Source organism: Taeniopygia guttata, chromosome 9 (assembly GCF_048771995.1).
Source record: "Taeniopygia guttata chromosome 9, bTaeGut7.mat, whole genome shotgun sequence".
In the NCBI taxonomy this organism is placed as follows: domain Eukaryota; kingdom Metazoa; phylum Chordata; class Aves; order Passeriformes; family Estrildidae; genus Taeniopygia; species Taeniopygia guttata.
The window spans coordinates 7,400,064-7,413,252 of record NC_133034.1 but is presented as its reverse complement, the minus strand read 5'-3'; the positions used below and the strand labels follow the sequence as shown (position 1 = coordinate 7,413,252).

The window sequence follows — 13,189 nt, the reverse complement described above, 5'->3', positions numbered from 1 at the left end:
CACTCAGGAGGACAGTGGGAAGTGCTGGTGGACTTTGTCTTCTCTCCATGCTGCCTCTGAAACTTGTCTGTTAAAGTGCAGCACTGTTCATTTGAAGCTCTGACGTGAAGTGTGAGCCTGGGTGGACAATTCCAGGGTAGCTGAGACACTGCAAAGTGTGCAATTCAAAGTGATGCAAGACTTCTGTTCCCTTTTCCTTGGATTTACTTCAGAGGGTTGTTAAAATGAGCAGGCCTTGGCTTTAGCTTGTGAAAAGTGAATGTGGGTGTTATATGACATTTTCAGGAATGTTTGTCCTGGGAAGTTTGTCAGCCATGAACATTTATTTCTGAAGTTCTGTCTGCTGTTATTCCCAGGACAGGACAATTAACTGAAGTTGTTTGTCACAGCTGTAACTCAGCTGGCTGTTTCCTTGTTAATAGTATCATCCATTTAGGGTAGTAGTTTCCCAGCAAAGCTTCGTAGTGTCTGTGTAACGTTGCACCTTGCCTGGCCTATGCCATTGACAAGCACCGTGTTCAGTGTTGTTTTTCAGGCTGGGACAGACTCCTATGGCATTGGAAAGAATTCAGCATTGAGAATGTTCTTCCTTAGATCCAACTACGGGCCATTCTGCTGAGTGCTAACCAGATGTTGTTCCCTGTTTGCTATCTGGGAGTTCTTCAAGTCTGCTGACATTATGTAGTCAGATGTTCTCCAGCTTTTGGGATGTGGGATTTTCGGTTTCTGGGAGGAGATGAACTGCTTCACAGCTGGAGCATCCCCACAGTATCCATCAGTGGGAACCTTCCTGGGTCAGGAAGGGGACATAATTGTCCCTTTGGTCTTGAAACTGTTGACACAGGGAATGATTGTGTTGTTTTACAGTGTTCTAAAGTGAAGAATGAAAACATGGAGTACTGAAACAGTATTCTTTTTCACTTCACCTTCCTTATAAAGTAGAAATATGAAAGGACTCTCTTCTAGATACTCTGACTACAGATGTATTATTATTATTATTAAAATACATGAAAAATAACTCAATTTTCATTGTGTTCTGTCTCATTTGGCTGCAGAGGCATTTCCTGAATTTGAAAAACAGCAGTGATTTGATGTATTGATTTTTAAAGTTAGGGAAAAATATAAGTCCAGGAAAAAGAAGTGCACATCTTTCTTTTTCTGTAATTATAGTAAAAAATTATTAAAATTAGGGGACTAGCAAATGAAATGCAAATCTTAAACATACCACTAGTTGCATTTTTACAGTGTGAGGATTGTGTTTTGCTAGAGAAAACTGATAATTGGATTTAGAAATGGTATTTGTGACTGCCAGGTCTGGGCTGGGCTGTTGGGGAAATAGAGGAGGAGAGCCACCTCCCTGACCTGCTGGCCACACTCTTTAGTTTTATGAGGTTACATGTTGTTTTAACTACATTTAAAAACAAATTCTATATAAGAAATAGTATATTAGATGTAAGAACAGTATGTTTCTAAGCAGTCTTTCTGTGATTTTCAGTGTTGATAAATACAGTTGGTGTGATTTTTGGAGCATTTAGAAGTTAACTATGGTACTTCCTTACCAATAAATAAGGGAAGACTGCTTCTAGAATTGTATTTGACGTGTTTAGTCCATCTGTTCATTTTGAGTTTTGCCATTTTGAGGATTGTTGGAGTTTAGGATGGGGTTGATTGATTTTGTTTGGTTAGCTGGGTTTTGTTGTTTTATTTTCCATGTCTTCATGATGGGCTTATTCCTGAGAAGGAAGATCTGTGAATGACCAGCAAGCAAAACATTGTCAAATGCCCAAAGCAGAAACTAAACAAAAATGGAAGAGTTTCCTTTAAAGCATTGCTGCTGTGGTGTTGATTAGAAAACTGAAAGATGAAAAATGCCTGGGCTGTTTGGAGTTGCCTTTAGAAATTAATCTAATACAAAGCCCAAGTAAAAAACATTTCCCAAGTGCATGTTTCAGAGCATGATTATCTTCATAAGAAATTTTTGTTATCACTATACTTGGTCGAATTGGGATCTGGATACGCCTATGTACTTCCTGTAGTCAACAAAAGAAGAGCAGCTGCTTTTACAGATATGCTTATTGATTGTTCCTAATCCAGTGAAGGTAAGAAATAACAGTATATTATTTTCAATTAGGCTAGCTGGTTAGGTGCTTTTTTAATTCAGTAGAGAGCTGCTGCTGCTTTACATGAAGCAGTTGTAAGTAAAATGGTTAGAAAGAGGAGGGAGTATAAAGGACAATATTACAAAAGATTCTTGGTGCTGAGTAGATTGTACTTGTATTAAATATATAAGGTATCTCTTATTAAATATATAAGAGATATCTTATCTCTCTGAGTTGGAAGCAGCCATTTCTGCTCTTCTGAGTTGAAAATGAAAATTATTAATCTTAATCTTTTGATCTAAATTTGCTCTCTCTTGCTCTCTAGATAGGAAGGTCGTTAGGCTGTTCTGGGGCCATAGAGGTCCTTCTCTGAGGAAGAGCCTGAAAATGCCTGAAAGAAATCTGTCTGCTTGCTTCTCTGCTTTGGCCCAGAAAATAACCATCTGTAAGAGTTTGGCATCAGCCCTGTCTCTTAAAAGCAATCTATCAACAGGGAAAGAAAAAGCAAACCTGTGCAGTTTCCCTCTGTGTGTAAGGTGGGAAGAGAGGAGTGAGTGAGTGAGTGAGCGAGCTTGTGTTGAGGGATGTGAAGACAGGATGTTTGCGTTGAGATTTTGGTTTTTTTGTTTGCCTTTTTTATTTCATTCCCTCATCTTCCCTTTTGAAGAAGACAGTCATAGTTTCTGTGAAGAGTCATTATTTGAAAACCAATGGAATCATGTCATATGAGTCAGGTAAAATCTTAGTATTTGAGAGAGAAGGAGGGTTTTTGTCAGATTCCTTAAGGATAAGGGAGATTATTGTTGTGGTGATTTATTGTGGTGATTTAATATTTTGCTTTTTGCTAGAAGTAAAAAGGTGCTTTAATCTTACATTTTAAAAATTGTTTATTGCTCTAAAATTTCAAAGATCAGCAGAGACACCTGGTATGGAGGACATTTTTCTTTATTCCGTTTGTATTTTAAAATAGAAATGGATAAACAACACTACAGTGTGAAAGAAATGGCAGTGGCAGATTTCTGTCAGGTCAGAAGCTGAAACTCTCAAGGAAATTTGGAGTCATTGTAGATTTTAAGGCTGCTGATTTGTTCTACTGGGCCCCAGTAAACCCTTCTGTTTCTCTTTAAGTGTCAGAAGGGATTCCTGCTCATTAATATTAATTTAGAACTCATGAAGTCATCAGTCCTCTCATTTTTTTCCTCTGTAGCTTGCCAAGATGTATTTCATGCTCATGCTACAAAAATCCTCTTTTTCCTTTTCGTTTTCCTTTCCCCTTTCCACCCATTCCCCTCCACTCCCTTTGGTTTTGGTTTTATTTTTTTCAGTTTACTAAAATGTAATTTATTAGTAATGATTCTTATGATATTTTTCATGGTAATGCTTGAAGGCCAGAGAGCTCTGGAGCCTGGAATGCCAAGTATGTTCTTCCTCTCTGCTTCCTGACCCTCTGCTGTGCTGCAATGAGTCCGGAGAGCAGAAGTATTTGCAACCTTGTTTCTTGGAATATGCATTGTCCAAGTGGAGGAACAGCTCTCCTGTTTGCAGTATCCTGTACAGTGTAGTACAGCAGCCTGCAGGGAAGCACTTAGAGATGCCAGGGTCAGATACTGATCTGCAGTAAACTCTAGTGTTTGCTATCAAGAGCTCTAGTAATCTGGTTTGCCTTTCTGCATTTCTCTGTGCTTTGATCAGAAAGTTTTCTTGATTTAAGTGTCTTAATTATGTGAAGTCTTGGGATTTATTTTTTTTTTCCCTCACTTGTGACATTTATACAGAGAGTTCTACGAGGCTAGGAAAGAATGAGATGCTAATGTAGCCCTTCGTGTGCTGCATTAAGTAGATAATTCCTAGTGGAATACAGGAAAGAGGCTGTCAGCTCTTTAAGTATATGGCAGAATGGCAGACAGGTTGTAAGAAACAATGCATGATCGGGTGTCTGTGCATCCTGCTTCAGCTCTTCTACATGTAAACGCAACTCCCCAAAGGAAGGTGACTCACTGAGTATCACTGCTGCTGGTGTTGCTCCAGTTGTGTCCCTGCATTCCCCTGCAGAGGGGCCGGGGGTGCCATGGCCAGCCTGAGGCTCCGGGGGCTGGCAGCCTCCAAGCTTTACCAGCGCCGGCAGGATCGGCTCAGCGGCACCGGGTCACTGCTGAGCAGCAGGACAGACACGGCAGCTGGGACTCGTGGGTAGGTCTCCAAGATGAAGAGAATGGCGTTGTTAAAGCATTTCCCAGGATTTGCTAGATTTTCGGTTCTGGTGGTGGGGCTGTTTTATTTAAAGTGAGAATTGTTGATACAGAGCCAGAGGGGATGAGGTCAGTTTGTTTTCAATTCCAAGTAGATGAAGAAGGAAAGGGCTTTCCTGATGAGAAAGCTTTCAGTTTTTAACAATAACAGGAAAGCAACAATGGAGAGCCTTTCCCATTTCAAGCTTTGTGCTAGACTGTTCAGAACCAGCATTAGTGCTTGTATTGGTTTTGCATGGCCTGGTTTTTGGTAGCAGGGGGCCGCAGAGGTGGCTTCTGTGAGAAGCTGATAGAAGCTTCCACCATGTACAGCAGAGCCAGTCCCTGATGGCTCTGAAGATGGACATGGCCAAGGCTGGGCCAGTTAGAACTATTGGTAATGCCTCTGTATTCAATAACATATTGAAGAAGAAAATCAAAACAAAGTGGGGCACAGATTTTCCTGGCCAGAGAAGAAGAGGAGGTGAGAACATGTGAGGGAAACAACATGGACACTAAAGTCACTGGAGAAGGAGTGGGAGAAAGGGCTCTAGGTGCTGGAGCTGAGATTCCTCTGCAGTCTGTGGTGAGACCATGGTGAAGCAGCTGTGCCCCTGCAGCCCGTGGGGATGCACGGGGGATGCAGAGATCCACCCACAGCCCGTGGGGATGCACGGGGGATGCTGAGATCCACCCACAGCCCGCCGGGATCCACAGGGGATGCAGAGATCACGCACAGCCCCTGGGGGAGATGCCCATACTGGAGCAGGTGGATGCCTGGAGGAGGCTGTGATCTAGTGGGAGACCTGGTGGAGAGAGGGGGCCCCTACTTCCAAGCTGGAGGAGGACTGCACCCCATGGAAGAGTGACCCATGCCGCAACAGTCTTGGGAGGACTGCCACTTGTGAGATTCTCCACGTTGGACAAGTTCACAGAGAACTGTCTCCTGTGGGAAGGGATCCCATGGTCTCACAGGGGAATGGTTCCTCTCCCTGAGCAGTGAGAGAAGCCACAGGTGACAAATTTACCAAAACCCCCATGCCCTGTGTCCCTGCACTCTCAGTAGGAAGGAGGGAGGTGTTGGGGGAAAAAAGGTGTTTTAAGGACTTACTTTACTTCTCATTATCCTCCTCTCACTTTTTTTAGTAAGAAATTCATTTGTACCTCTAAGTTGAGCCTGTTTTGCCCTTGTTTTCTCCCAGTTCTTATCTCAGTTTATGAACCCTTTGTTTAATTTTTTTTTTCCTCTGCTCAGCTGTAGCAGGGGAAGGTGAGTGAGTGACTGAGTGCCTGGTGCTTGGCCATTGTCAAACCATGACAGTGCTAGTGGTGTTAATGGGGCACTGTGGAAGTAAAAAAAGGGAGAAATGCAGTAATTTTTCAAAATGTTGATAAAATTCTATCATTCCTTGGGTTTTAAGGTTCAGTAGTCAATTCTTTACCTATACTGTTAATAGCAAGCCTGTTGATTTTGGTTTTTGTAAATAACTCCCATCCAGCTTCAGAAACTGGAGCTTTCAAGTGTAGCTCCATCATGAGAACATGTAAACCACAGCTTCTTAAATCTGTCCAGACATCTCCACTGCTTGATATGATCATTACTTTTTCCACACTTCATATTAAAATTTTACTCTTGAATTTTCATTAGTTAATGTTGTGCAGGAGGTAAATTGTAAGTACACAGTTTGTGGTAATGGCTGAGCCTCATCCCCATGGGCAGAGCTGTGAGCAGCAGGTGAGCAGCACTGACACAATGAGCCATGGAGTGCCCAGGGGCACTGAGCAACCACCAAAGGGAGCAGAGGGCACACAGGTGCCATGCATCAACATGAGGGGATAAAAGGCTGGGCTAAACAACAAGGGGAGCAGATGCCTGAAGCTTTCTAAAGTAATGTTACTCTGTATGAGCAGATACCTGAAGCCCTCTGAAGTGGTCTGGTGTTACTGTGTATGGACTGAAGCTTTCTGACATTGTGTGGTGATGCTCTGTGTGTTGTGGCCATCTCAGCTGCGATATATGCCGCGGCAATAAATTAGCAGGAGCTAAATAAAACTTTGTTTCTTGCATTTTGGGAGAACTGTAAGATGCAGCAGCAATATGGGATCTGAAGTCTGTGCCACGCGAGAGAGTAGTGAGCATCCAGGAGAGGTAATTTTCTTTTTCTAGCAGTCAGGTCTGAATTTGAGACTTTTCTTTGCAGGAAGTAGGCCTGATGCTTACCTGGACATGAGGAATTAGTTTGACCTCTCCATGTGAATTATACATCCCTCACTAAAGCCCTCCTTTTCCTGCTGTTTTTCTTTTAGCGAATAGCTCTTAATTAGTTGGTAATTTTTTTATTTTTCCTACAAGAAGCTATGGGTGTGAATGTATGAGAATTTAATGAGGAGGGGAGCTAACAGGGTGGTGAAGGAAATGGTGGTGCCATTGAGTGGAGACAGTGAGCTGGTCAGGAAAAGTGAGAAGCATGGAAGAGGCCTGTGAGAGGAAAGAAAAGCACTGAAAAAGCAGATGTACAGGTAAATTGAGGACATTTTTCACATCATACTTCTTCAAGCAAGGTAAGCATATAGCAAATATATTTTGGTTTTATTGAGCAGGTCATAGTGCTGAAAGCTTCAGTCCCTTTGAGATGTTTCTCTCCTGAATTGTTATATTTTATCCATAAGTTTTGAGCTAGTAATAATTTTTGCTTCTCCTTCCTGATAGGCCTTGATGGTTTATGTCCTTTCTTCAGGCAAAGGAGACTAATGCAACAGTAGTGCTGCTACTAGTTGGTGATAATTGATGAATACGTGTGGGGACTGATTTGTGTTGTCAATGCTGGTAAAGAAACATGACATTTATGATCCTTTGAGATAGTGGAAGTGGAGAAAGCTCTAATGTGCATTAGGAGTTATTTCTCAAGTAGACATTCTGGATGAAGTGGTACATGCTTGATAATAAAAGGATGGTTTTCCTGTGTAAGAGGAATAATTGATTTAAAACCTGTACGTTTCTTTATGTTGCTGGTATTTGCCTGGGCTGAGTGAACACTGCTAACTGTGTCTTTATTAAGTAACTGGTCATGATTTACTGGCAATAAGTATGTCTTGGTTCTGAGAGGGACTCCCAAGTATCTGTGCCATAGGACTTTTTTTCAGTGTAAATACCAAGAGACTTTTGCTGCTAGTCTCAAAAGTCTGCCTGATTGCAGCATCCTGCAGGCCCACCATACGGACCTTGCACTCTGGCTTCAGCTCCAATATGTGTAAATTTTTTTTAACCCCTCCAATTTCTACTTAATTGCAAATTGCTGTTACTGGTAGGCCCAAGGAGAGATTTTTTTTTTCCCATATTCTGACCATGAGGTGTATTTGTACGTTTTTCTTAATTTTGGCTATCCTTATGTTCTAAGTAAGAAAGAAAAATGTTTATTTCACTGAGAGTTTGGTGCCTACATGATAAAGGAAGATATCCTGAGCGAAGCAATATTCATTCTTATTTAGTCAGTAAAGAAATATTTATTCAGAACTGAAAATTCAATGCAAGCATAAGGAGAAATGCTGAAAAGGTTAAGCTATGCACATAGTTTACCAAATGCAGAACAAATCATGCATTAAACAAATGGGACTTACTTTTTTCCAGCATTTTATGACAAGTTTAATAATAACCGAACTAAAGAAGTTAATTCAGTTTGGGAAAGTTGTTCAGATAAGTCAATTGCAGCGAAGAGATTTTGGAATGATAAGGGTAGTTTGGGGCTGTTTTTCAGCAGTAGTTCATGAACTGACACCCTTCCTTTTTCTTTTGTCTTTGCGTTAGTCACTATCTGTGAAATTAATCATAAGGTCTGGTATTGTCCCACCAGATTTCATCTGTATCTTTGTCAACATTGAGGACTTTAAGCCACTAATTGTCAGCTGTGCTGTGGGGGTGAGAACCAGCCCCTCTCCTGGACTGTGGTCATTTTTGTCTTGGTTGCTGCTGTCTGTGACACAAACAACTCTTGCAGTTTATTGTATCTGCCTGTGATACAAACTAGAATGTAATCATATTGTGATACTTTCTGTATACACTTGCTCCTACTGGTAACCAAAATGAGCAGATAACACATTTTTAGGGTTTCCCAGCATAGGTTTTGCTCTCTTGCTGAGGTTTGGATAATGCCCTGCATTCTTGTATCTCAAAGTATTGTCTTGCTTTCTTTTTGTATTATCTGCAAGATTTTGGGACACTGTTAAAGCAATTACTCTTTCAGCATTGTGATGGAGAACTTGTGAAACTAAAACCAAAAAGCTTTTGAAGCCAGTTAAAGAAGATGGTTTTTTGGCTGGGCTTTTCTGACAGAAGCACTCCTCACTCCTGCAGTTCTTCCCTTCTGAGGCAAAATCTGAGACTGTTCATCTGTTTTCCTGATTGTCAAGTTGTCTGGTTCATTTTGTCTTGTAGCCACGTTTAAGGTAATGAAATCTGCAAATGTGATGGTGAAGGCTGACTTAATCTGTCACCAGTGGTAGATCCCTGTGAACAAATGTTTTCAAACAGGTAATATTGACTTCAGTGATAGAAGGTGGTAAAATGCTTTCAAATATTCCAGTAGTGTTTGTACCTGTGGCACAGAATGGGTCTCCTAGATAATGCCCACTTCTTTTAAAGGAGGAATTTTTGTTTCTCTCTTTTTTGTTTGGTTTTTTTTTTTTGTTTGTTTTTTGGTTTTTTTTTGTTTTTTTTCCCATTTGGGACCTCTGATGGTACTTTATAGTAAATATTTCTGAGAAGTTAAAGCATGAGAAACCATAATGGTAAAAACATAACTTCTGTAAATCAGCTACTTTGTTAAAGATACAGCACATAATGATGAAAGATTGGGAACAGCATTGTTTCAATACTGGTATTTTTTGGGGTTGTGCAGGACAGAATAACTTCAGGATGCTGATCTCATAGTGTTTTAACAGCCTTTCCTGTCTTTGTGTCACCAGCTTATTGTTAAAACAGAGGAAGATTCTTTCTTTACTGAATAGCAAAAAATCAACGAGCAAACAGAATAGAAGTACTTTATATTGTGAACTGTCTCTTGTGGGACAGATTTGATTGTAAATATCTGATGAGTGGAACAGAAAGTCAAACTTTTCAAGAGGGTGGTTGTGGTGTTACTCTTCCCCATGCTGCCAGCAGAAGTGCTTTTGCAGCAGTATAGTAAACTGAACCATAAAATTGCTGTGAATTAGCAAGGTGCTCCGTCTTCCTTCCAGCTTTGGTTAATTTTAACCTTCAGCTAGTTGAAAAAATGCTTGGTTTTGTATAAAGAGGAGGGCACGCAGGGGTGTGTACTCAGGGGTAATTAAGAAATTGGCAAATGTTGAAGTAAAACCTTTGAATAAATGCAAAGTCATATCTTCAGGGTATTGCTGAAGTGGCAAATTGTAGCTTGAATGCAAAACAATAAAATGTCTTAAGTGAAAATAGATGCACAGTTATAAATAGAAAAAGAGCAAGGATGCAAAGCTCTTGGTGTGGATTGTCGAAGAGCTGCAGCTGCTGGTTTGCGTTACAGGAGATACATTGGTGGGAGCTGACGTGGTTCACTTGACTTCTGGTAGTCTGGCTCTTCCCAAAAGTTTCAGTTGAGTTTTAGATGAGGCAGAGAACTGAGTTGTTGTTTTTTGTACTGGTTCTTTCATTTATATTTTCATGGACTAATAGTTTCTCTCATCTGCATAATGAGTTACTCATTGGCTCACTTGTGTGGACAGCTCAGACTGTATCGTGATCATCTTTCTTATGCCTTTGAGGCAATCTTGTCAGCAGCAGCATCGACATCAGGGGAGCCCCTTTGTCATCATTATCTTTCTTAGCAAGACTGTGGTGGGACTTGTGTGGGAATCCCTCCTGGTGTGTTTGCTGTGCAGTGTCACAGCTGCAGTGCATTTCAGTGTCTGCTGTGCAGTGTCACAGCTGCAGTGCATTTCAGTGTCTGCTTGCAGTGTCACAGCTGCAGTGCATTTCAGTGTCTGCTGTGCAGTGTCACAGCTGCAGTGCATTTCATGCAGGAGAGTGGCTGTGTAGGTTGCAGTTGTTGTGAAATGCCATTGTGGAGGTGGCTGCTCTAGCAGAGTTCACCCTGCATGTTGATACTGGCACTGGTGGGTCCCTTTGGAGAAAGAAAAAAGGAAGAAAATTAGGGTTTTTAAAATGTTAACTTTTTGTTTGTAAAGGAAAAAACCCAACAAACACAACATAAGATGGTGCTTTGTTCTTAGTGTCTAGTTTGTAATACTTGCTGGTTTGCCTGGTTTTTTTTCCTAGAGGAGATTTTTCACTATAATTATATTAGTCTTTATTAATCTTGGCTGTTGGCTAGCTAAAGTGTTGGAATTTAAGAATTAAATTTTTCAACAGGGAAAAAGTACTTGAAGTGAAAGTTGTATTTTCAAGTCCTGGTACAGATTTGTGTGGTGTAGCTGGAAGAATGGTGACTAAAAACCAAGATGATTAGGTGTTGGCTTTGCTGCAAACACTGATGTTTTTCTGCTGACCTATTCCTTTGGTACTGTGTCAAAATAAAAAATATTTCTTTAACCTATGATCTCTAGTTTATGAAATTACAGGATTTCCTCTTGTCCATAATTCCAGTCCATGTCTGTTTTTTTACACATCCTTTGTACTGCAAGAAGGAAACAAGTTGTAACAAATTTTTGCTAAATTGGTACTCCATTCTTGAGACTATTGTGGTCTGTCTTGATTTTTGCCTCCCTTGGAATTGCAGCGTAGAAGGAAAGTCTGGTTTTACTGAGGGGTTGCTGCTCTAGGTTGCAGCCTAGGATGTGCCCTAGGTGTCCCCTCTGCAGAGGGGAGACACTTGGCTCAGCTCAGCCAGCTGGAATCAGGGCTGGTTGTGCTACCTCAGGAGTGTGAGGCTGCTCCCTGCTTATTCCAGTTGTGCTCAAGGCATGAAGCCCTGCAATACAGACACGGTCTTGTTTTTGGGGGGGATGTCTCTGACCAGAGGAAAGAGAATCTTCTGCTCTTAGAAAACTTTATTGAATCACTGTTTTCCATGAAGAAGTGGGGAAAAGTAGCATGTTGGGTTGTTGAGTGACATGAACAATGGAAAATCAGTTCAGAGTAACTTTGAATCTAAAAAGAGAGAAGAAAGCTTTGTAAGTTGAGCTGTCTTTCATTTTATGCATATATTACCTATCTCAGGAAAAGTACTATAAAAATGCTTTGAAGATTTTTTTTTTAACATGGTGGCAGTTTTTTATACTTCGACCTATTCCAATCATGGAATTCAAAAGGTATCCAGAAGGCATAAAACAGTTCTTCTATATTTAAAAGAGTAATAATATTGAGGTTTTATAATATTGGATAGTCTGGAGGTTAAAAGAAAGATCACACTGCAACATGAAACTGAGATGTACCTTGTAATTTTTCCCTCCTAGCTTGCATATGTGATAAACATTTTAAAACTGCATTAACTTAGATTAATATGCTGGCAAGCATGAAATTTTTTGGAAAAGGTTAGCGTGATTCCTTAGTTTAGGTTAGATCAAGGGAATATTCTTTGTGATTTGTAAGTGTGGCTTGCGGGGGGGTCATTTAGCCTCATTTTCTGAGGGAATGAAGCTGAGACATTGGCCAGGCCAGCTAGAGGAACTTCTGCCTGCCCACAGCTTTGTAGTGCTTTCACAGTTTGAACTAATTTGTCAGAAGGACAGGGGATTGTAGAGGAGGAAATGCTTTATTACTGCTGAGAGTGAAGGGGAGAGTGCAGTGGGATATCAGTGCTTACTACATATCAGAAGATCCGTGTCCTGGGACCAGAAAGCCCAAGAAGTCAGGATCTGTAGGTTTGCTGCTCTCCAGACTGCTGGTTTGTGAAAAATTGTGGGTATTTGCTATGAGCTATTAGCAGGATGATGTAATGGGGTGAAATATTGGTGAAATAGCCAAAAGTGTGCAATAGGTACATCTGCTACTTGACATCATCTGCCGCATATGAGTTCTCAGAACCTTATTTCTAACTCATGTCAGTGACTCATTAACTCATTGTTTGTTTTTTTTTTTTAATGTAAGAGGGAGTTTAAAGCAGCTGGAATGTTGTGTTTATACATGTTCTTACTCTTGTCTTTATTGCAGTAATATGTCTGATGCTCTGGCCAATGCCGTGTGCGAGCGCTGCCAGGCGCGGTTCGATCCTGCAGAGAGGATTGTGAACAGCAATGGGGAGCTCTATCACGAGAGCTGCTTTGTCTGTGCTCAGTGCTTCCGGCAGTTCCCAGAGGGACTCTTCTATGAGGTGAGTTCTCAGGCTGGTTGGAAGAGAAGTGAAATAGCTCTGGTAAAATGCAAGGAATTTTTAGCTTTCTTGCATGTTTAATTTCTTAGCCCTAAATATTTGTTGCCGTTTTTTTTTTTTTGAGGCACTTCCAACTTAATTTCCCTCTTTTTCTTCTCACGTATTCCTCCAGTAACAGAAAAAGCTGTTCTTTGGGTAAGACACATTTCAAAAAGAAAATAGTGTTTTGTTAATCATTACAGAAACACAAAATGGCTTGGGTTGGAAGGGACCTTACAAATTATCACATTCCAAACCCTGCCACGAGCAGGGCCACTTTACACTGGAGCAGGTTGCTCAAAGCATTGTCCAACCTGCCCTTAATATTTCATTAGACATAACTGATTTTTTTGTCTTTATTTTTAGACATATTGTACCAAACTGGTCCAGTTGGGCAACTGAAATAAGTGAACCCATTTAAAAGCTAGGTTGAATTTGTTTTTGCGAAATATGCACAAGTATGTATTTTGAATAACACATTGTTTTAAACGTGCTGTATTTTATTTTGATGTGAGTTTTAGCGTCATGTAGAATGAATAGT

General features: G+C 40.7%; 1 protein-coding gene across 1 annotated transcript in view; it reads left to right on the top strand.

The window, feature by feature from the left end:
- The window catches only part of LIMS2 (LIM zinc finger domain containing 2), a 32,508-nt gene that overhangs the window by 1,588 nt on the left and 17,731 nt on the right, over positions 1 to 13,189 (top strand). The window contains exon 2 of the mRNA XM_030279992.4: positions 12,450 to 12,609. Within this exon, the coding sequence (XP_030135852.4) occupies positions 12,450 to 12,609 (160 nt within the window). The remainder of the gene's footprint in view (positions 1 to 12,449; positions 12,610 to 13,189) is intronic.